At 40.7% G+C, this 23330-nt stretch overlaps 1 protein-coding gene across 1 annotated transcript in view; it reads left to right on the top strand.

Annotated features, from left to right (window-relative positions):
* The window catches only part of celsr3 (cadherin, EGF LAG seven-pass G-type receptor 3), a 151601-nt gene that overhangs the window by 22539 nt on the left and 105732 nt on the right, over window positions 1-23330 (top strand). The window contains exon 3 of the mRNA XM_060932172.1: window positions 6054-6342. Within this exon, the coding sequence (XP_060788155.1) occupies window positions 6054-6342 (289 nt within the window). The remainder of the gene's footprint in view (window positions 1-6053; window positions 6343-23330) is intronic.

Raw genomic sequence — 23330 nt, 5'->3', positions numbered from 1 at the left:
GACTCTATTACAGTAACAAACTAACCATAACCACCTTGAGCACACAGAGATATACATGCTGTAATGCTTAGTTCACACATTGGCGTTTCAGCCTTGCATGTGTACGGCATATCAGGATAGGTGGCAGTAAGAAAGGAACGTCACAGCATCGCCAGCTTACATAGTTAATACTCTAGGATACGTAACACGATCTCCTTGTACGCCAGGGTGTGGCGTATTTTTAAGTTCGCACTTAAAAATCCATAGCACATACGTAACAGCTTTGATATCGCACACATACGTCATGTGTATGCCGTAAAAACGAAAGCTACGCAGCAGTGATGCAGCGGGAACATTGCTTGAGCACCTATTACGCTATGCGAACACTTTAGTTGACATGTGTCTGATGAAGGTGGCTCCGGGGATGGCTGGGTGGATGCGGCTGATGTCTTCCCTCTTCTCTTGCCCTTCTTGGGTCCTGACTTCTTTGCTGGCATGATGCTTTCTTGACTGTGACGAATGACAATGAACGCAGTATGGGGCCCCCTTTCATACCCACCTGTGAACGGCGCAGGTACGCAGCAGCAACGTCACCTGTAAGAAAGAAATGCCACACCAACGAAACAGTTACACTGTGGCAACGCATCATACGCCATGCATGCGCCTCAGTACGCCATAACTTTACGTCCCTTGAACCCCATACAAACCCCAGATACGCCACAGGAACGCCACAGAAATGTCATACATACGCCATGTATGTCATAGGACTTTAATTTTGGACAAAATACGTCTCATTTCTTGGCATTTGACCCACACGCCGCTTACATGTCAAGATACGAGAAAGTGTGATAGTAGCCTAAGGTTTTCTGGGAAGTAAGGCATAAAATATACCAAGGTGGTCTGATGATTATTTATTAATAACACCATATCGTTTTATTCCTCTGATACGACAATAATTTGGCAATTATTTAAAAATTTTAGTTATTAAACCGACATCCATCACTCTTATTTAACCATTTCTGTAAATGACCTGTTAACTATATAAATGATAACATTAGCCAGTTAATATAAACCTGTGAGTTCTATTAGAGCTGACACTACTCTCAGAGCTGCTATTATAGAAGATTAATCAACACTTTCCAACCAAACAAAATAAAGAATTCACTATCACTGTGGTATCATAAAATTAATTAGCACAATAATTCCTCGCGAGAGTTATTGAAAGATTTCAAACAGTTTAATGATATATAGCTTCAAAGTAGATGAGAAACTAGTGAAAAGGCAAAAACTGACCAAAAAAAAAAATGCTAATAATGAAGCTAAGACCAGTAACGTCATCTTGTAGCTGATAGTTAATTCATCTTTTAAATATTCTCTGAGGTGTGTGGCTTATCATGGTTTAACATGGTTTAACATGACACTGTTAGCTGTTCTTTTTCTTTTCTTTCTTTCTTTTTTTTGACCAGCAGAGTCCATACTTAGTTCACTAAATCTAAAGCTAACTGGTTAGCTCTGCTAGCTGGACTCAGAGCATGATACCTGTAGCAAGTGCTACAGAATTTGTTTTCTTGTTAGTTAGCAACACTGACTTTGTTAGCATCAATCCCAGTATGAGCTAACTTAGCTAACTAGCTTACAAACATTGCTAGACCATTTATTTAGTGCAGCAATAGTTCTTAGCTCAGCTCACCGAGAGCAATTGAGGTTTTTCACCCACGTGACCAAGTCATGTGATGCATCGTTAGGCTGCCATTTTGGACGTCACGGCTCGAATCAGTTTGAATGCGAGGAAGGCGACAAACGAAAAACATAAAAGAAAAAGGAGCGAGATGCAGAAAACACCTTCACTATCCAGCGACGTAGGGCATTTACAGGGCGAGCAGAGGGAGAGGTATTTGCAAAAATTGAGGTTAGCAGGCTTAGAGAACGACGTTTACCTGCTTCCACCAGGATTGTTCACTGACGTACGGAAGTACACCAAGCCCTCGTCTTTACCTGACTTCGGCCCACATGATCTGTATACCTATGTCGTTAAAAACCCATCACCATACACAGGTATTGATCTGAAAGCGTATAAGAGTTTGGATGCCTACAAATATTTTGTGTCAGGCTGGGTAACATGCCTACATCAGTGGGTCGTCCCTGGAGCCGGTGGTCGCCATCTGATTACAGCTAAGGTTTGTTCACATTTTCATTTACTTTCGGTCCTCAGGATAAACAAAATGTTATTAAATGTCATTGAAATAACTTCTTAGTCTGTTGAGACGTGGCCCGTTATAAATTTGCTGTTACCAGGCAATGACCAAGAACTGTATTATTAGGGTTGGTGTCTGTGTTGTAGCAGTGTACTAGCAGCTAGCTGTTGGCACTAGCGAATGTCAACAACATAGTAGCTAGTATGATACTTTAGCAATGTTTACGTTCAGTCATTTGGATGACTGTTAAAACCTTTCAGTCTCAAGTTTTTCCTTTACTGTATTTACTAGTTTACTGTAATTATGATCCGGCAGCTATTTACACCGGATCCAGTGTAAATAGCTGCCGGAGCGCGCTCTGGCTTGCTCCCCCTCAAATTAAGCAGCGCGCTTCGGCTTGCTCTCGGAGTGCTCCGGCCGAGGTTCCGGAGCGCGCTGCTTAATTTGAGGGGGAGCAAGCCGGAGCGCGCTCCAGCAGCTATTTACACTGGATCCGGTGTAAATAGCTGCCGGATCATAATTACAGTAAACTAGTAAATACAGTAAAGGAAAAACTTGAGACTGAAAGGTTTTAACAGTCATCCAAATGACTGAACGTAAACATTGCTACCGTAACATACTAGCTACTATGTTGTTGACATTAGCTAGCTTGACCTTCAAAATGGCGGACACCGGGGCGTCACGTGACCCTGTGACGTCAGGTGAAATACCTCAATACTGGTTTTATTATCTTCGTTGTTAGAGTAGGAAAAACCTAAGGTCTTTAAAACACAGGCATAGGCTACTTTTAGTATTTATCCATTACCTGAGAAGGTTTTACTCTAAAAGCTAATTAAAGGTATAAATAGGCATGTGACAATAAAAATCAAAGTTATTAGATTAAGAACATTTCTACTACACTAGAAAGCACTAGAAAAGACCTTTAAAATGATGCATGAACCAACTATCTATGACAAAGCCCCTGGCTCTGATGGCCTTCCAACATCAATTCTGAAAGAATGTGCTACAGAACTCTGTCCTTCTATCTGTAACCTGTTCAACAAATCTCTAGCAACTGGAGAGATTCCTGAGGAATGGAAGCACTCTGTGGTGGTTCCTGTGTTCAAAAAGGGCAAAAAAGAGGACGTCACCAACTACCGACCGATTTCATTGCTTTCTGTGTTATCTAAAGTGCTTGAACGCTGCGTGTATAACAATTTAATGGAACACATTGCCCAATTTTTTACAGATGCACAACATGGTTTCCTAAAGGGTCGTTCTACAGTTACTCAGTTGTTGTCGTTTTATCATAACGTGGGACTAAGTCTGGATAAAGGTCTTCAGACTGATGTCATTTATCTGGACCTAGCTAAAGCATTTGATAGTGTATCGCATAGAAAACTGCTTGTCAAACTCACTACCTACGGCATTTCTGATACTCTTCTTAAATGGATGGAAAACTATTTAAGCGATCGTTACCAGAAATGTATTATCAATGGAGTGACGTCTTCTAGTCTTCCCGTTACTTCTAGAGTACCACAGGGCAGTATACTAGGTCCTCTTCTATTCCTAGTATATGTGAATGATCTACCCACTGCTGTTAACAACAACGTGGTCCTATTTGCAGACGATTCTAAACTGTGCAACGAGATTAATTGTGAAGATGACGCAAAAAATCTTCAAAGTGATCTTGATACTCTTAGCGTCTGGAGCAAGCAATGGAGTCTCCGTTATAACAGTTCAAAATGTGAAGCATTGTCAATTACTAGAAAGAAATCACCTATAACCTATCAGTATGAAATGGACGGTGTGCCACTAAATCAAGTAACATCACAAAGAGACTTAGGTGTAACCATTACATCTAACTTAAAATGGGACTGTCACATCATTAAAATTGTCTCAAAAGGGTATAAAATGTTGGGTTTTTTATGTAGACATCTAAATAAGAATTTCAGTCTTACAACTAGGAGATTGCTTTATCTTACATTTATCAGATCTCAAGTGGGGTATGCTAGTGAACTTTGGGCTCCCCAAACTATTTGTAGCATGCAGCGACTTGAACAGCTACAACGTCGTTCAACCAAGTTTATTCTTAACCTACATTGGCAAAATAAAGTACCTTACATAGATAGGCTAAGGCAAACTAACTTATTGCCCTTAACTTACTGGCATGAGGCTAAAGACCTCATATTTTATTTTAGATGTCGTTTAGGATACTACAACATTAATATTACTGACTTTGTTAAATCTAAAATGTCTATTAGATCTACGCGTAATTCGTCCGACTTAGATGTTCATGTTCCTAGATGTCGTACTAAACTTTTCCAAGCTTCCTACTTTAATCGATTAGCCAAACTGTGGAATAATCTCCCAGTTTTTATTCGCAGCTCCACTTCGCTTGCTCAATTCAAATCTCGTTTGCTCAAGTTTTATAAAGACGCTAGTGACAAGTCATACAATCAATTTAACTTTTTAACCTGGAAATCCCTGTGTCCTAAATGTTCTTCCTCTCTTAATCTTCTTCTACTTAAGCAATGTTGCTATTAATTAATACTCGGATATTGATTAATTATTATATTAATTGTTTAAGAGTTGTCCATATTTACATGTTTTATGATTATCATTAGATTATCTCATTTATTTAGTATTTAGTTGAAATTATTTTAGTCATATAGGCGGCACTGTTATTGGAGCCTAGCTCTGTTGTGTTTGCCTTGCCATTTATTAAGTTTACTAAGTTTTTTATTACATAATTTCATTTTATATCTTATTTTTATTGTTAGTTTATTTGTGCAATGGCAGAAACTTAATAAAAAAAAAAAAAAAATATTAAGAAAGTTATGAATTTTTTTAATTTTGAAAAATCGAGGGAATTTTCAGCCCTTAATTACACACTAAAACAAGAGAAGAACTGTGACCGATATCAACAACTTCCACCTGTAAATAACCATAACTTGCTTAATTTCTGTCCTACTTTTTGTCCGTCCGCCAGCAGCACTTGGACACATTGGTTTTGCTAACGTTAGAAAACTATGTGCTAGTCTTTTGATTACGATGAAACTTGGCAGTAATCAAGAAAAATACTTAAGCTATCACTGCTATATGTTTAGAAAATACAACCTACTCACCACTGATGGTAGCAGAAGTTGGAAGATGAGGGTTTACTTCATAAACAATTTTTTTCCACTTCCCGTTGTCACATTGCGAAAATTCGAGAACCACGAGGTTACGGAGAATACTGACGACGTCATCAGTATTTGTGTACTGGGGAAATCTGCACGGGAATCAATAAAGTAGAAAGCAAAGACCAAAACGCAACGCATGAGTAGCCACTGCAGGCCGCTAGTGGTAGGCAGAAACAATACAAGCGCTATGCAGGTCATTGTAGCGTAACTAGTATAAAGGTATGATAGTGCTTAAGGTCAGGTGTGTTTTCTATTATTTTTAAAGGTACACTATGCTCATGTTTATAATCTATGTTCATGTTTATAATTAGACTTTTGGACTTGTATGCCACTCTGGATAAGAGCGTCTGCTAAATACCATGTAATGTAGTGTAATGTTAGATTATACTAAAAAAAAGTGCAAAACTGTACAAGACTGAAGAAAAACTGTATCAATGTTTGCTGTCAAATCTTGCTTTCTCTCCTCTCTGTTCTCAATGCTGAATATCCTCTAATAATTTAAGGAGAATAAAATATGAAATAAAAGGTAGTTCCTTTAAAACACAAATTGTACAATAATCACGGTCTCAGAAATAACAGTCACATAAATAACTAGGCACATAAATCAAATCATACCAAATCATACAGCACCAAAAGGAATATTTTTTTTTATCTTACACAAAACACACACACACACAAGCACACACTTTTCTAACTCCTGTGTTGTTATCTGCAGGTGCTGCCATTTGATGATAACGTGTGTTTGCGTGAGCCGTGTCAGAACTACATGAAGTGCATCAGCGTCCTGCGCTTCAATAGCTCGGCCCCGTTTATCTCCTCGCTCTCCATGCTATTCCGGCCCATCCACCCAATCGCAGGCCTGCGCTGCCGCTGTCCCCCTGGCTTCACCGGGGATTATTGCGAGATCGAGATTAATATGTGCTACTCGAATCCTTGCCTGAACGGAGGAGTGTGTACGCGCAGGGAGGGAGGATACACCTGCATCTGTAGAGAGAATTATACAGGTGAGTGTGTGTATGAGGATTTGTGTGTAGGCTTCAGGGCAACTTCATATTCATTAGTTAACATAGTCAGAAGGAGTGTAGCGCTACAGTCAGTGAGATGCAGTAGAGCAGAGGCAGAGATACAGGATGAAGAGAGGGGATGATAACGAGGGAAGGATGAAGCTTGAGGATAGCTGTAGAGAAGAATAAGTTGTCAGTGGAAGCAACAGAACACAAACAGGGTTTTTTTCTTGGACCGTTCTGAGCCTGTTTTTTATTACAGCATGTTTATTATCACAATACTTAATAAAAATATATAGATGGAATAAACAACAACAGGTGGTTCAGTAAGAAACAAATTTGACCAACTTTAGTTCAATTTTAGGAATAGCACTATTTATTTATCTGAAGGTGCTCTAAGTCCCACCTCTTTTTTTTTATTTTATTTCATTTTTTTATAGGCTTCTACTTTTAAATTATTAGCTCATCTGGCCGACAGGTGATGAGCTTATGCCATCGTGTTGTCCATTGTCCGTCTGGTGTTGTCCGCACTTCACAAAAAATTGCTTCTTCTCTCTCAATTCTTCACCAATTTTTATTCTGTTTGGCAGGAAGGTTGGTCTGCCTGGGGTGCATATAGCTTCTACCCCAATTCGCATAATTGCAATTAATAATGAAAATATGGAGTAATTAAGCCCTAACGAGTAGTTTCCACACAAATCGCTTCTTCTCTCTCAATTCTTCACCAATTTTGATTCGTTCTGGCATGAACGTAGGGGTACCTAGGGTGCATATAACTTCTACCCAGATTTGCTTAATTACAATTATTAATCAAGTTATGGGCTAATTAAGCTTTAATGAGCAGTTCAACAAAAATCGCTTCTTCTCGGTCAATTCCTCACCATTTTGGATTCTTTCTGTCAAATAGATCTTCCTAGGGTGTATATAGCTCATATACATACAGTATATCTTGTCTATAGCGTATATCATATATATATATATATATATATATATATATATATATATATATATATATATCTTGTCTATAGCGTATATAGCTTGCAACATTTATTGCGCAAGGTGGCCCACTTTAGATCATTCCTTTTGGACTAGACAGGGCCAGAGTGAGCTACACCGTCACTGACGGTCTCGTTTAGTGTTTTCTGCACCTAGGCTAGCTCTGATTGACTGCTGATTCCCAGGGAAGGAAAGACAGATGGGGAATGTAGTGTCTCAAAAGCACTCATGTACATTTTGTACTTCAATATGTAGTGCTTCAGGGTGGCTACAGGTTTGTCCAAGTTAAATTTAAGACTTTTTAAGACTTTTTCATACCATGTTCCAAAAAAAATTAAGACCAAATCTAAAGTCATGCAAAAACGTACTCTTTTGAAAAAAAAAAACTATATAATTTAATGTAACTTATTGTTCTTGTAAACATTCACCAGAAAACACTATTCTAGTAGAAGTACTTCATTTCTTTTCCTTGACAGGCATTCACACACTCAGAACACAATATAAAGATAGGATAAACTTATAACTATGTGACAATCAGAATACAGTCACAACGTTTGAATCCAGTGTAACAATGTGAAAATGTGAATGAAGTCACACACACAGAATCCAATGCAACAGTTTTTTTTTAAATTATTTTCTCTGCTTGGGGAGTCACATTGTAAGTAGAATTGTTCAATTCCATCTTTGGTCAAACAACAATGCAGAAAACAACAGTTAAACAATGTGAATGCACGTACACCTGAAACTTCGGCTCACTCACTTGAAAGGTATGCTCACTTGCACTTCTTAAAACACTTGGAACGATACCCACACACAAACAATACTATTCTCTCACATGCACGCAATAGAATATTCTCTCTCTCTCTCTCTCTCTCTCTCTCTCTCTCTCACACACACACACACACACACAATATTCTCTTCCATCTCGCAGATCTATCCTCTTCTCCACGACCGTTAGTGGTGGCAGCGCTGAAGTCGGATATTTGAGGCTGATGCTCGCGGCCTTTAGCAAAAGCAACGTGCTTGGCGCTCTTCATATGAAAGTCCACCGCTCTTATCCCCATTGTGCCCAACTTAAAAGTCTTACAGCATGCTACACAGTATGCCTCGTTGGCATCTTTGGGTACAGCTTTCAGCCACCACGAGTATTTTGCATCTTGCAGCCAGTTATCATTAAATTTACATTTACCCATTGTGGCTTGGACTACCCTCCATCAACAGATCAGGCACTGAGTGGTTGTCAAGCACGCGTGTGTCTAGCAACCGGTGGATTCGGAGCCTGCGCGGTATAATTGTAAGCATCAAAAACGATTAAACTTTTTCCCCATCCAAAGTGTACCACATTTTAATGATATGACTGAGTAAAATCTCCATAAATTTAAGATTCAAAATTTAAGACCACGGGGTTTGAAATTTAAGACAATTTAAGACTTTTTAATGGCCTTATTTTAGGAAAATTAAATTTAAGACTTTTTAAGGACCCGCAGCCACCCTGTGCTTGTTTTTTGTCTGGTAATAATGCATTAACTCTAAAACTAACATTTTATGCTTTGTGGAAATGACCGAATTACATCACTGAAGTTTGCCAGAACAGCCTCCACAGGAATCGATCTCTATCTTTCTCTCTCTCTCTCTCTCTCTCTCTCTCAGGGTCTTATGAAGATATTCAATGGAATTGTATGAATTCTTGAAAAAAGAAATCTGTCCAAAAATGCCAGAAAGCCCTGAATATTGAATGGGAATTCATTCAACTCCACCAGACTGACTCAAAAGTTAACAGTCTTTTTGGTCTGAGAGAGAAGCTGTGAAGCATGCTGTGTGACTTCTTTCTTCCAGGATTACAAGAAAAAACAATCTGCCAATTCTGGCCTCCATACTCTGTGACTGGAAGTCAGTCATATTGTGTAGATTAACCATATTATTCACCATCTATTCAACAATTATGCTATCTACATTTATATTTTAATCTTAGGACTTGGCATTCATCATTCCTGTACCGTCTGACAAAAAGACTACAGATTATATCTTTCCGAACTAAAATCATGATAGTTTCATGCAGATTCTCCTCATTCAGACTAAGAATAGAAGTTTCTCTCAAATATAAATTCTAGATTACAGACGCTCGGAATTTGAATAAATTATACCACAGCACTGCTGAATTCTGGATATGACTGGTCAGAAGGTGTTGAGTGTTGAGTAAGGCTGAGTAACGATGAACAGGATGTAAGCTCTATTGTTTCTATTGTAATGTCAAATCCACAGGTAGTTCTATAGTAAACAAGTCACATAATTCAAGATAGGGGAAAAAATAGCTGAGGTGGACAAAGTACCCAACTTCATTACTTAAGTCAAAGTACAGATCCCACTGATCAAATGTTACTCCGATACAAGTGAAAGTTGTACAGTCAAAGTTTTACTTAAGTTAAAGTACTGAAGTACTTTCTTTTAAAAATACTTAAGTACTAAAAGTACATTTTCTGTCAACGCATTGTTGTATTATTGCCACAATGCTTCCAAAACCTAATGCTGTGACCAAAAACAGAAATGTGAATTCACAAAATGAACGCATGCTGTGCCATCATGGTGGTTTAACGTTAAGCTAGCTAGTCAGTGAAGCACCACCTGACATGCTAGCAAACTCTTTTCAAACTCAAAATCATATTGGGTAGCTAACGCTACTAGAAAAGAAAGATTCTGTTTATTCTGCAAGATTATGCTAAAACATATTTCTGAAAGGACTTCAGATAAGTTAACGTTTTTCATGTTAGCGTAACTCCGTTTTTACATGCTGACTAACAGCGTCCAAGTTAACTAGCTATGTGTTAACATTAGCCGTGGACAAGACTGTGGCAACTTGGTGGGCAAATCCATAGAACGTCATTTGACTAACCAGACTGTATAGCTACGTTTGCAACATTATTGCTATTTCTAAAAGCACAGACAACTTCATTGCAAGCTTTCTCTTGGAATAAAACATTTATATACCTCGATATGCTCCCGCAGGTTGGACGGCGAGTTTTTGTAGGCCATGATGTGGTTCGTTTGTGACAAACAAAGCAAACACTTAAAACGAAACATATCTTAAATCCTTTCAGAAAACTGAAACATGGGTTCCAGGTATGGCCATGGGTCATATTCCCCAGAAGAACCGCCTCCTTCCATTCTGCCATCAACTGATCGTGTTCAAATAACGCTGTTGAGAAATAATTGAGCTTGATTTTATACAGTCTATGGACAAGACATGACCCTAATGATCACTGATAGGCTGTCTCAGTGTCACCTGCAGAAAAATACAATCACGTTTTAGAAAAGAAAAGAAAAAAACATCCACTTTCAAAGCCGCTTCATAGTAATGAGTAATGAGGACCTTGATAGAAATGTAGTGGAGTAAAAAGTACGATATTTGTCTTTTCAAATGTAGTGAAATTAAAGTCATAAGTTTCCAAAAAAAAACCTCACGTAAAGTACAGATACTCAAAAAGTGTACTTAAGTACAGTACTCAAGTAAATGTACTTCATTACTGTCCACCTCTGGAAAACAGACACGGGTGAGGGAATGACTTTTTATAGCTGGTATGACGTGAGAAATGATAAGAGGAGCTAACATTGTGGAACATCCATAAACAATATTAAATGTAACTATAAGTGGATAAAAAGTATGATTTGTTGTTCTTTAATTGATAAAACCATAATAATTGGCTAATTGCTGTGATATATATATATATATATTTTTTTTTTTTTCCTCCGTGCTCTCACGGAAGGCGGTCGCATTCTCCTGTCCTCTCCTCTCCTTTTTTTCCTGCTTGTGCTCTTTGTTTCGTCTCGTCTGCCTATACTTTTTTTTTTGAGAGACTCTCTCCGCATTGAATTTCTAAACTAAAAAGTATGGATTTGATAAACTGGTCTCCTAACGAAATTGACACAGTTTCTGGGTTCAGGGGAGCCCACCTGTCCTGCCGGAACGTCTGTGGAGGACATTGGAGATATCTACCTATTCGGAACCATGATTACCAGACTTTTGCTGATTGGATTAGGCATTGCCTGGTATATCGAGGAAATCAGACAACGGTGACAGCTGTTCAGAGCCCCACAAAGCTGCCCGATATGATTAAAGCGGTGGGAAAAGCTGTCGGCACTCAGACTGTGGCTATAGAACTTGTACCACAACATGGTTGTCATCTGGGAGACACTTTCAGCTTTGCAAGGAATAAGTATTTCGGAGACCAAATGGAATTGAATTGAACAGAAATGGACAGAAATGGACAGATATGGACGAAATGGACAGATATGGACGAGTGGTGTGGACGTGTAAAGATTGCTTCTGTTCGAAAGACCAAACAATCTCTATCTTATCGACATTCGGCTCCCTGAACAGCACTGGCCTCGATCAAGGCCGTTGCTGGGGTAACATTTCCCCCAGAAGGTCACTGCTGGGAGACACTCTCGCATTCTTCGCATTCCTTCCCCAATTTTCCGCGGCCGCCGTTTTTCACCCCCAGTGTGACAAACGGGTGCGTGACCAGCGCCGTTTGCATGGCTGCAGGAGCGGATGGCTGCTTGCTTGCACTTGGTTACCTCTACCTCCTCCCCTCCTCCCCCCTTTGCCCCCTCCTTCCCCCCCCGTCAAGTCCCAGGTTTAAACTGTACTTGTGTTATTGTGTGCTTGTGCGGAGGTTTTTTAAATGCTCCCACACTGTACTCCTGATAGGAACATAGTGGGGGGTGTTCTTTTTTTCCTCATCTTTCCTCGTGTTACTACTGTTTCTTTTTCTTTTATCCCTGTCTTCCTGTCCTGTTCCCCCTCTGTAAGGAAAGGTTGATGGTCAATTTCACTGGTAACAGTGACAATAAAGGGTTCATTCATTCATCTCATCTCATCGCATCTCATTATCTCTAGCCGCTTTATCCTTCTACAGGGTCGCAGGCAAGCTGGAGCCTATCCCAGCTGACTATGGGCGAAAGGCGGGGTACACCCTGGACAAGTCACCAGGTCATCACAGGGCTGACACATAGACACAGACAACCATTCACACTCACATTCACACCTACGGTCAATTTAGAGTCACCAGTTAACCTAACCTGCATGTCTTTGGACTGTGGGGGAAACCGGAGCACCCGGAGGAAACCCACGTGGACACGGGGAGAACATGCAAACTCCACACAGAAAGGCCCTTGCCGGCCATGGGGCTCGAACCCGGACCTTCTTGCTGTGAGGCAACAGCGCTAACCACTACACCACCGTGCCGCCCCTCATTCATTCATATATGAGGAATAAAACACTCCAGGTTTTGGTAACAGTAACGCCATATCAGGCCACATCATAGCACCTTGCCATTGATTATTTTCCTATAACAGCACACCCCTAAGTGTTTTATTCCTGAAATCAGTCACACACGGAAATTCAAGACCTCTCGAAATTTGTATGGAAATCTTATGCAACTCTGTGAATAAAACCAGCATAATCAATTGAAAGTAAATGTAATATTAATGTGCATTCTGAAAGCATTGCAGCCTCACAGCTTCAGGGTTGGCGGATTATCTGTGGAGTTTCTGTCCATGTCTGTATGGGTTTCCTTTGGGTTCTCCTGTGTCCTCTCACCTCCCAGAAACACACGGATAAGTGAACTGGCTATGTCCCTAGGTGTGAATGTGTGTGTGTGTGTGTGTGTGTGTATGGTGCCCTGTGATAGACTGGTGTTCCCTCCAGGGTATATTCCCACCTGACACTTGGTGTTCCCAGAATAGGCTCCAGGATAAAGTGCTTGCTGAAGATGAATGAATTGATTTTGAAAAGCAGGTTATAGGCTATATGTTTAATATTTAAAAAGAAAGCAACAGTGTGGCACATTATTCCTAAAACCCCTTGAGAAAAACATTGACTTATGAACAGACAGTGTGAAAATGTAAACGCCACACCTTGGGAAAAAAAACAAACAAAAACCCAAAGACAAGAAATGGGGAAAGAGGTTGAGTAATCCATACAATTTGAGAGAGGGAGGAGAAAGAATAAATTAATGGAGAAGTAATAAAATAAAGAGGGTTGGGATAGAGAGTGGCATCTGTAGGAGGAGGAGGGAATGAGAGGAAAGAGCGAAATTCATGATGGGAAGAGTAAAAGAGAGACAGAAATGTGAAGAAGAAGAAGAAGAGAAGTAATAAAGTAGAACGACAGTGAGTGAAGAAGAGAAGCAGAGAGAGTTGAGATGGAAATGATATGCAGAAGACAGGAGAAAGTGTAGGAGAAATGGTGGATGTAGAGACAGGGACAAGGAAAGATCAGAGAGAGGAGGACAGAGGATGGATGTAGGGGCAGATGGGGTTCCCCTGGGGGTCATAGCATGCGTGAAAGAACAAGGGGGGGGAGGAACTACATTGCCTGTTGGGTAAACGGGTGCTTTGATGAATTAAACATCATGCGAATAAAGGAGTGAGAATAAATAGCAAAACACACACACCACAGGGGAGAAGCTGGGAGAGGAACAAAGTGTACATGTGGGGAAAGAGTGATGTATCGGAAGGACGAACAGAAAGAAAGAAAGAGAGAGAGAGGATGCAGACGACAGGGAGGATGATGAGAGAGAGTGAAAGAAGTTTTAGAGCAGTGGTGGCCCACGGCGTTGTGTTTCTCTGACAGTCAGAGGAGTTTAGTGTTAGAGTGCATCGTGTATATTTTGTACAGACTGTATATTGTGCTGTTTACCGTAGTTTGGTGTCGGATCTGTTAAAAGAAAAAAAAAGTACTAATTAATCCACTTCTCTGAGATATCACCGTTATAATGACATATTTTTCTAACATTAAAAAAAACGACAGTTACAAACTCTGAAGCTTATTTGATGTTAAAATGTTGCACTAAAAGTACACTTCAAATTGTAAAATGGACTTTTAAAAAACAATTATTAGACTTTATTAGAATGATTAGAATGTATTGCTTTTCTTTTTGTACCCGTTAAATAAAAATATTGTCAAACTTCGTTTTTAAAATCATTTGTACATTCATATTTTGTTTTTACCGTTTGAACTAACCTGCATGTCTTTGGACTGTGGGGGAAACCGGAGCACCCGGAGGAAACCCACATAGGCACAAGGAGAACATGTAAACTCCGCACAGAAAGGCCCCCGTCGACCACTGGGCTCGAATCCAGAACCTTCTTGCTGTGAGGTGACAGCGCTAACCACTGCGCCTTCAGGTTCAATTCGCCAAGAAGCCGAAAGGAAACCAAGAGAAGCCTTTATTTATCACATGTACACTCAAGCACAGACTTAAGCACACAGTGAAATTTAACCTCTGCATTTAACTCATCCGAAGTAGTGAACACACACATGCACACACAAGTGAGCAATGAGCACACACACATACTTAGAGCAGTGGGCAGCTATGCTACAGCACCTGGGGAGCAGCTGGGGGTTAGGTGCCCTTGCTCAAGGGCACTTCAGTCCAACCTCAGGCCATGGCTGCCCCATGTTACCCTAACCACATGTCTTTGGACTGTGGGAGGAAACCGGAGCACCCGGAGGAAACCCACGCAGACACGGGGACAACATGCAGACTTCACACAGAAAGGCTCCGTCAGCCACTGGGCTCAAACCCAGAACCTTCCTGCTGTGAGGCAACAGTGCTAACCACTAGACCATCGTGCCACCCAATTAGTTTAGTTGGCTACTCTAAATTGCCCATAGGTGTGTGAGTGGCTGTCTGTCTCTTTGTGTTGGTGCTGCGATGGATTAGCGACCCGTCCAGGGTGTACTGACGTCGGCTGGGATTGGCTCCAGCTTCCCTGTGACCCGCACGGGAAAAGTGGTATAGAAAATGAAAATGAATTTTTTTTACCTTCAGACTTTTAGCCAATATATTAGAATGCAAAGACTGAGAAAATGAAGAAAAACGAGTCTCTGCTTTTCAGTGTTTTGTTGTTTTAGAGCTTTTTGTTTGTTTGTTTGTTTTTAGATACATTTGGCTGCAAATTTTGCTGAGACTTGAAAAATTATAACTTGGGTTGTATTTTATACCTCTGCAAGGTAATGTATATTCAGTGAGAATTCAGGGCTGTTGAAATATTTTACTGAAATAATTCATGACAAAGTGGTCAAACTTTTTTTTTGGTACACTCTCAGAAAATAAAGTATGTTATTGTACTTTTACGAGTACAGTAGTTTGTCACTGGGGCACTACTCTCTAAGGTACTTATTAGTCCCCTTTATATGCTGCTTGGGCACATATATGTACCTTTCTGGCCCTAAAAAGTACACATAGTTACTTTGAGATCTAATAATGAGCCCGAGGGGGTACATTAGTGTAGATTGTACCTTGGAGGACAGAAATGGACTCCTACTGTACCCCATTTCTAACAGTGTATATGGTGAAATATTTTCTGGACTTGACATGTTACCTACAGAGGTGGACAGAGTACCCAACTTCATTACTTAAGTCAAAGTACAGATCCTGCTGGTCAAATGTTACTCCAATACAAGTGAAAGTTGTGAAGTGAAGCTCCACCTGACACGCTAGCAAACTCTTTTCAAACTCAAAATCATATTGGGTAGCTAACGCTACTAGAAAAGAAAGATTTCTACATTCTGTTTATTTGGCAAGATTATGCTAAAACATATTTCTGAAAGGACTTCAGATAAGTTAACGTTATTCATGTTAGCATAACTCCGTTTTTACATGCTAACTAACAGCGTCCAAGTTAACTAGCCATGTGTTAACATTAGCCATGAACAAGGCTATGGCAACTTGGCAGGCAAATCCATAGAAAGTCATTTGACGAACCAGACTGCACAGCTATTGCAATGTTATTGCTAGCTCTAAAAGCACAGACAACTTCGCTGCAAGCTTTCTCTTGGAATAAAACATTTACATACCTCAATATGCTTCCGCAGATCGGATGGTGAGTTTTTGTAGGCCATGATGTGGTTCATTTTCGGCAAACAAAGCAAACATTTAAAACAAAACGAATCTTTAATCGTTTCAGAAAACTGAAACATGGGTTCTAGCTATAGACCCTTTTCAGTCACGTGACCTTCGTAAACGCGACCGCCATTTTGGACATGTAGTGGACTTCGGCTCGAATCAGTTTGAAGGCGACAAACGAAAAACATAAAAGAAAAAGGAGCGAGATGCAGAAAACACCTTCACTATCCAGCGACGTAGGGCATTTACAGGGCGAGTAGAGGGAGAGGTATTTGCAAAAATTGAGGTTAGCAGGCTTAGAGAACGACGTTTACCTGCTTCCACCAGGATTGTTCACTGACGTACAGAAGTACACGAAGCCCTTGTCTTTACCTGACTTCGGCCCACATGATCTGTATACCTATGTCGTTAAAAACCCATCGCCATACACATACACGCCAACGTCCGAGGTTCCGGAGCGCGCTCCGGCTTGCTCCAGGAGTGCTCCGGCCGAGGTTCCGGAGCGCGCTCCGGCTTGCTCCAGGAGTGCTCCGGCCGAGGTTCCGGAGCGCGCTCCGGCTTTACTGGATTTACTAGTTTACTGTAATTATGATCCGGCAGCTATTTACACCGGATCCAGTGTAAATAGCTGCTGGAGCCAACGTCCGAGAATTAAGCAGCGCGCTCTGGCTTGCTCGCCCTCAAATTAAGCAGCGCGCTCCGGCTTGCTCCCAGAGTGCTCCGGCCGAGGTTACGGAGCTCGCTCCGGCTTGCTCGCCCTCAAATTAAGCAGCGCGGTCTGGCTTGCTCGCCCTCAAATTAAGCAGCGCGCTCCGGCTTGCTCCGGAGCAAGCCGCTTAATTTGAGGGCGAGCAAGCCGGAGCGAGCTCCGGAACCTCGGCCGGAGCACTCCGGGAGCAAGCCGGAGCGCGCTGCTTAATTCTCGGACGTTGGCTCCGGCAGCTATTTATACTGGATCCGGTGTAAATAGCTGCCGGATCATAATTACAGTAAACTAGTAAATGCAGTAAAGGAAAAACTTGAGACTGAAAGGTTTTAACAGTCATCCAAATGACTGAACGTAAACATTGCTACAGTAACATACCAGCTATGATGTTGTTGACATTAGCTAGTCAACAATAGCTACTACAGAAGAACAAAGAGGTTACAATGGGTTATTTTAGCCTATTTGGTTACACACTCGCCGCCACAGAATGTTAACAGTAATGTAATGCCTTTTCTGGCTAATTTTATTCGTCTTACCTCCAACAAAGTGGTCACTACACAAGCGCTGGTATGCCGAGGGCTGCCAATCTGTTAATGGCCGCTATCCATCTTCTCCGTCGGGATCCGATAAAATGATAAACCTTGCCTTGTTTGTTGATGGTTACTACATCCAGGTGCACAACAATATAGTGGCATGATGGAAGTCTTGCTGAAAATAAACACTTTCTTTGCTGCCGTTCCTCAATGCTGGCTGTGGTAAACTACTGGTAGTACACGTCCAAAATGGCGGCTGCGTTTGTCGTGACGTCACGTGAAAAGGGTCCATAGCCATGGGTGCGTGCGTTCTCCAGAAAAACCGCCTCCTTCCATTCTGCCATCAACTGATCGTGTTCAAATAATGCTGCTGAGAAACTGAACTTGATTTTATACAGTCTGTGGATGTGACTTGACCTTAGTGATTACTGATAGGCTGTCTCAGTGTCACCTGTGAAAAAAAACAATCACGTTTTAGAAAAGAAAAGAAAAAAAACATCCACTTTCAAAACTGCTTCATAGTAATGAGTAACGACGACCTTGATAGAAATGTAGTGGAGTAAAAAGTACGATATTTGTCTTTCAAATGTAGTGAAGTTAAAGTCATAAGTTTAAAAAAATAATAATACTCAAGTAAAGTACAGACACTCAAAAAGTGTACTTACGTAAGTACAGTACTCAAGTAAATGTACTTCGTGACTGTCCACCTCTGGTTACCTATAACAGCACAGTCATTTTTGGACTTGGACATCTGTCGTGTTGCCATTACTATGGTTACCACGTGAAAGACACAAGCATTTTTTGTTTTGTTTTTTCCCCTGCCTTATCAAAAACTGTGCTATACTTGCCTATGTGTACGGTAGCAGAGGTAAGTGGAGCAGAGAGAAACTGACCGTTTGCAGTGTCTAAAAGCCCTTAAAGCTACAGACATGTTTTCAGAAATTGATTGAACAGATTTTTGAAGAGACGAATTTTCATTACTTCTTAACAACGTCTCGGTTGAGTGACCACATCTGGCGTATGGGGAAAATTATTTCATGTTTCATGATTTTTTTGTCAAGCACAGCATGCATGAAGAATAACCGTCCCCTCGACTTTAAGACTGTTAGCGAGCAGTTAATGTGGTTGAGCTGATTTCTTAAGCGAAAGTAGTGCAGCTGTTTAAATGCAATTTTGTATGCTTTTCCCAGGATGGATTTTTGTCCTGGATGGATTGTGATTTCCTTTAGAGACACATACTGGTACAAAAGTGTAGTCACATACAGTATTCTGTGCATTTTTCCACATGCCTGCATGTGTGCGTGTGTACAGTAAGTGCTTTGTGAATAGGGAGGTGTGCGTATCTCTAAGTGCTTTGTGCAGGGTAGCCGTCAGAGTGAAATGTTTTATCGTAATTGCTTTGTGTCGCTGTCAGTAAGGCTTCACGCTTGGTCTTTGTTTGTCTTTTTCTTTCTGTCCTCCTATCTTTGTCCCTCGCTCTGCTTCAGCACCTTTGTTCTGGCAAGACTGTTACCTTAGTGGTATATAGGCATTTCTCTGATTCTTTATATTCATTTATGTGCTTTTTACACTGTCTGCTTGATACACTATCTTGTAAGTAATATAAGGCTTTTCTGCTGTTTGTACATCCGTTTAAAATCATGTACTTGATAAGAGAGAGATGACTGGTTGCCTGAGACTTGTATCAGTTATGGTATATACTATACTATACTATACTATACTATACTATACTATACTATACTATACTATACTATACTATACAGTAAAGTTTTGCCAATGATTAGAGAGATTGTGTTGTTTGTGTTATTGCACTTTAGATAGTGTTTAGTGTGGTTTGTTCTATATATTAGGACAGAATTCCTAAAACATCTCATCTCATCTCATTATCTCTAGCCGCTTTATCCTGTTCTACAGGGTCGCAGGCAAGCTGGAGCCTATCCCAGCTGACTACGGGTGAAAGGCGGGGTACACCCTGGATAAGTCGCCAGGTCATCACAGGGCTTTCCTAAAACATGCTGTATTAAATATGTGTGGTGCAATAATAATAATAATAATAATAATAATAATAATAATTAGACTTAGGCTGTCTATGTAGGAAGCATTTTCAAGCAGTTTTTTCCTCCCGAGATAATAAGGACGATAAGCAATGACGGCTGTAAGGACAACTACGGAGTGAACACAGAGTTAGTTCCGTTTGCCGTAACCGTGGAAACTAAACTCATTAAGCATCAACTCAAACACTGCAGTAGAATGGAGTGGCAGTCTTTGTGTCTTTGTTGGCCAAGAAAATGTAATTCAAAACAGCAAGAGAAGATTTCCAGTGGCACGGTGGTGTAATGGTTGGCACTGTCGCCTCACAGCAAGAAGGTTCTGGGTTCGAGCCCAGTGGCTGACAGGGGCCTTTCTGTGTAGAGTTTACATGTTCTCCCCGTGTCTGTGTGGGTTTCCTCCGGGTGCTCTGGTTTCCCCCAAAGACATGCAGGTTAGGCTAATTGGTGGCTCTAAATTGACTGTGAGTGTGAACAGTTGTTCGTCTCTGTGTTTCAGCCCTGTGATGATTTAGCGACTTGTCCAGGGTGTACCCTGCCTCTCACCCATAGTCAGCTGGGATAGGCTCCAGCTTGCCTGCAACCCTGTACAGTGGTGGTTGAAAGTTTGTGAACCCTTTAGAATTTTCTATATTTCTGCATAAATATGACTTAAAACATCATCAAATTTTCACACAAGTCCTAAAAGTAGATAAAGAGAACCCAGTTAAACAAATGAGACAAAAATATTATACTTGGTCATTTATTTATTGAGGAAAATGATCCAATATTACATATCTGTCAGTGGCAAAAGTATGTGAACCTCTAGGATTAGCAGTTAATTTAAAAGTGAAATTCGAGTCAGGTGTTTTCAATCAATGGGATGACAATCAGGTGTGAGTGGGCACCCTGTTTTATTTAAAGAACAGGGATCTATCAAAGTCTGATTTTCACAACACATGTTTGTGGAAGTATATCATGGCATGAACAAAGGAGATTTCTGAGGGCCTCAGAAAAAGTGTTGTTGATGCTCATCAGGCTGGAAAAGGTTACAAAACCATCTCTAAAGAGTTTGGACTCCACCAATCCACAGTCAGACAGATTGTGTACAAATGGAGGAAATTCAAGACCATTGTTACCCTCCCCAGGAGTGGTCGACCAACAAAGATCACTCCAAGAGCAAGGCGTGTAATAGTTGGTGAGGTCACAAAGGACCCCAGGGTAACTTCTAAGCAACTGAAGGCCTCTCTCACATTGGCTAATGTTAATGTTCATGAGTCCAACATCAGGAGAACACTGAACAACAATGGTGTGCATGGCAAGGTTACAAAGAGAAAGCCACTGCTCTCCAAAAAGACCATTGCTGCTCGTCTGCAGTTTGCTAAAGATCATGTGGACAAGCCAGAAGGCTATTGGAAAAATGTTTTGTGGATGGATGAGACCAAAATAGAACTTTTTGGTTTAAATGAGAAGCGTTATGTTTGGGGAAAGGAAAACATTGCATTCCAGCATAAGAACCTTATCCCATCTGTGAAACATGGTGGTGATAGTATCATGGTTTGGGCCTGTTTTGCTGCATCTGGGCCAGGACGGCTTGCCATCATTGATGAAACAATGAATTCTGAATTATACCAGCGAATTCTAAAGGAAAATGTCAGGACATCTGTCCATGAACTGAACCTCAGGAGAAGGTGGGTCATGCTGCAAGACAACGACCCTTAAGCACACAAGTCGTTCTCCCAAAGAATGATTAAAGAAGAATAAAGTTAATGTTTTGGAATGGCCAAGTCAAAGTCCTGACCTTAATCCAGTTGAAATGTTGTGGAAGGACCTGAAGCGAGCAGTTCATGTGAGGAAACCCACCAACATCCCAGAGTTGAAGCTGTTCTGTATGGAGGAATGGGCTAAAATTCCTCCAAGCCGGTGTGCAGGACTGATCAACAGTTACCGGAAATGTTTAGTTGCAGTTATTGCTGCACGGGGTGTGTGTGTGTGTGTGTGTGTGTGTGTGTGTGTGTGTCCACATCAGATACTGAAAGCAAAGGTTCACATACTTTTGCCACTGACAGATATGTAATATTGGATCTTTTTCCTCAATAAATAAATGACCAAGTATAATATTTTTGTCTCATTTGTTTAACTGGGTTCTCTTTATCTACTTTTAGGACTTGTGTGAAAATCTGATGATGTTTTAGGTCATATTTATGCAGAAATATAGACAATTCTAAAGGGTTCACAAACTTTCAAGCAGCACTGTACAGGATAAGCAGTTACAGATAATGGATGGAAGAGAAGATTTGCTTTCTAGAAGACAGAAGATAACCTAAACTCAAAAGAAGAGTTGGTACTGTCGTACGATGCCAACAGGTCTGCTAACTTAGATTTACCATAAAAAGAGTACCCATGTTTCAAACTTGAGGCCATGCAGGACAACAAGTGTCTAGCCGAGTTTCAAATTTCACATGGAGCTTTTTCTGTGAATCAGAATTTAATTCTGATATGAAAGTTATTATGATGACTTATGGGGATCACTTTGATTCTGAGATTCTCAGATATCTTCTGAAAAATGTATGAAATTATAAGTGTGTTTGACCAAATTGCTCTGAATTTATTGAATGAGTCGTGCTCTTATATAATGTAAATATAAAATTCTAATTCATCACACAGTAACTCTTTTTTACCAGAGGCCACAGTAGTGGTTAATGGCTCATATGAACGTAGACACTCAGGGCTTTAAGAATTTGCAGTTTTTCAAAAGTATTTTTTTACCTCACCTATGAGGATTAAATGTGATAGCTTTGTGCTCGGAGTGGAGCCCCAGAATTAAAGCTAGACGGCCTTTCAATTTCATAAAATCAGTGAAATTTAGTTGCCTCTGAAATTTGGTCATTGTTATATATGTTTATTTCTGTAATATCTCACAAAATATCAGGCCATTCTGTGGCTGGGAAGTTATTCAATTTGAGGGGATTCCCTAGCAAATAATGTGCATGAAATCACTCACTTTGTGCAGTCAAGCAGACAGAGGAAGTCCGTGTGCGCATGTGCAGGTTTACCTGCGTCTTCTTCTTTTGGGTTTCATAGCAGCTGGCATCCACAGTGTTGCATTACTGCCATCTACAGGTTTACCTTGAGCTTGCACGGATAGCTACATCATTCTGTCGCTAAACGAACAGCTGATCACACCGAGGTACTTGCTGACTGCCGATATTTATTAGTTTGGTCCTGCGTTTCCTTTCCTTCGCAACATAACGTCTTTTATTCTCGCTTTCCGTTACTGTAGTCGGTCTTTCACGTTTCATTCACACACTCACGCCCTCCATTTTTCTCTCGTTTCAAATTTGTATCCCACAATGCCTTGTGTGAACAGGGAAAGCCCACCACGTGATGCATGATGTAGTATCTTGAATTGCGTCATGGTGAAGCAGGAAAAAATAGCGGAGAATTTAGGGCCACGTGGAAGAATTTAGGGCCCGAAAGAATGGTGTTCATCTGTCCAGTACAGTTCCAAAGATTTGTTAAACACCTTCCAAGGATTATTGAAGCTGTTTTGGTTGATCATGATGGCCCACACCTTGAGACACACTGCATGTTTTATGGCATTTCCTGCTGACTTGACTCACAGTATGTTTAGTGGAATAAGCTGTAGTAGAGCAGCGTGAGGCACTTTGACGAGACCATGGCTGTATGACAGTACAGTGAGCTTGACTTTGGGTTTTGGTCGAGAGTGGATTGGATTATAGATGTAATGCTTTGCACAATAGGGCTGTTGGGAAACTGGAGCATGGCCCATAGTGCCTGGTGTTTCATCCAA

This window comes from Neoarius graeffei, chromosome 10, assembly GCF_027579695.1.
Source record: "Neoarius graeffei isolate fNeoGra1 chromosome 10, fNeoGra1.pri, whole genome shotgun sequence".
Classification (NCBI taxonomy): Eukaryota; Metazoa; Chordata; class Actinopteri; order Siluriformes; family Ariidae; genus Neoarius; species Neoarius graeffei.
The sequence above is the reverse complement of the archived record's forward strand: the minus strand, read 5'-3'. Positions and strand labels throughout refer to the sequence as shown.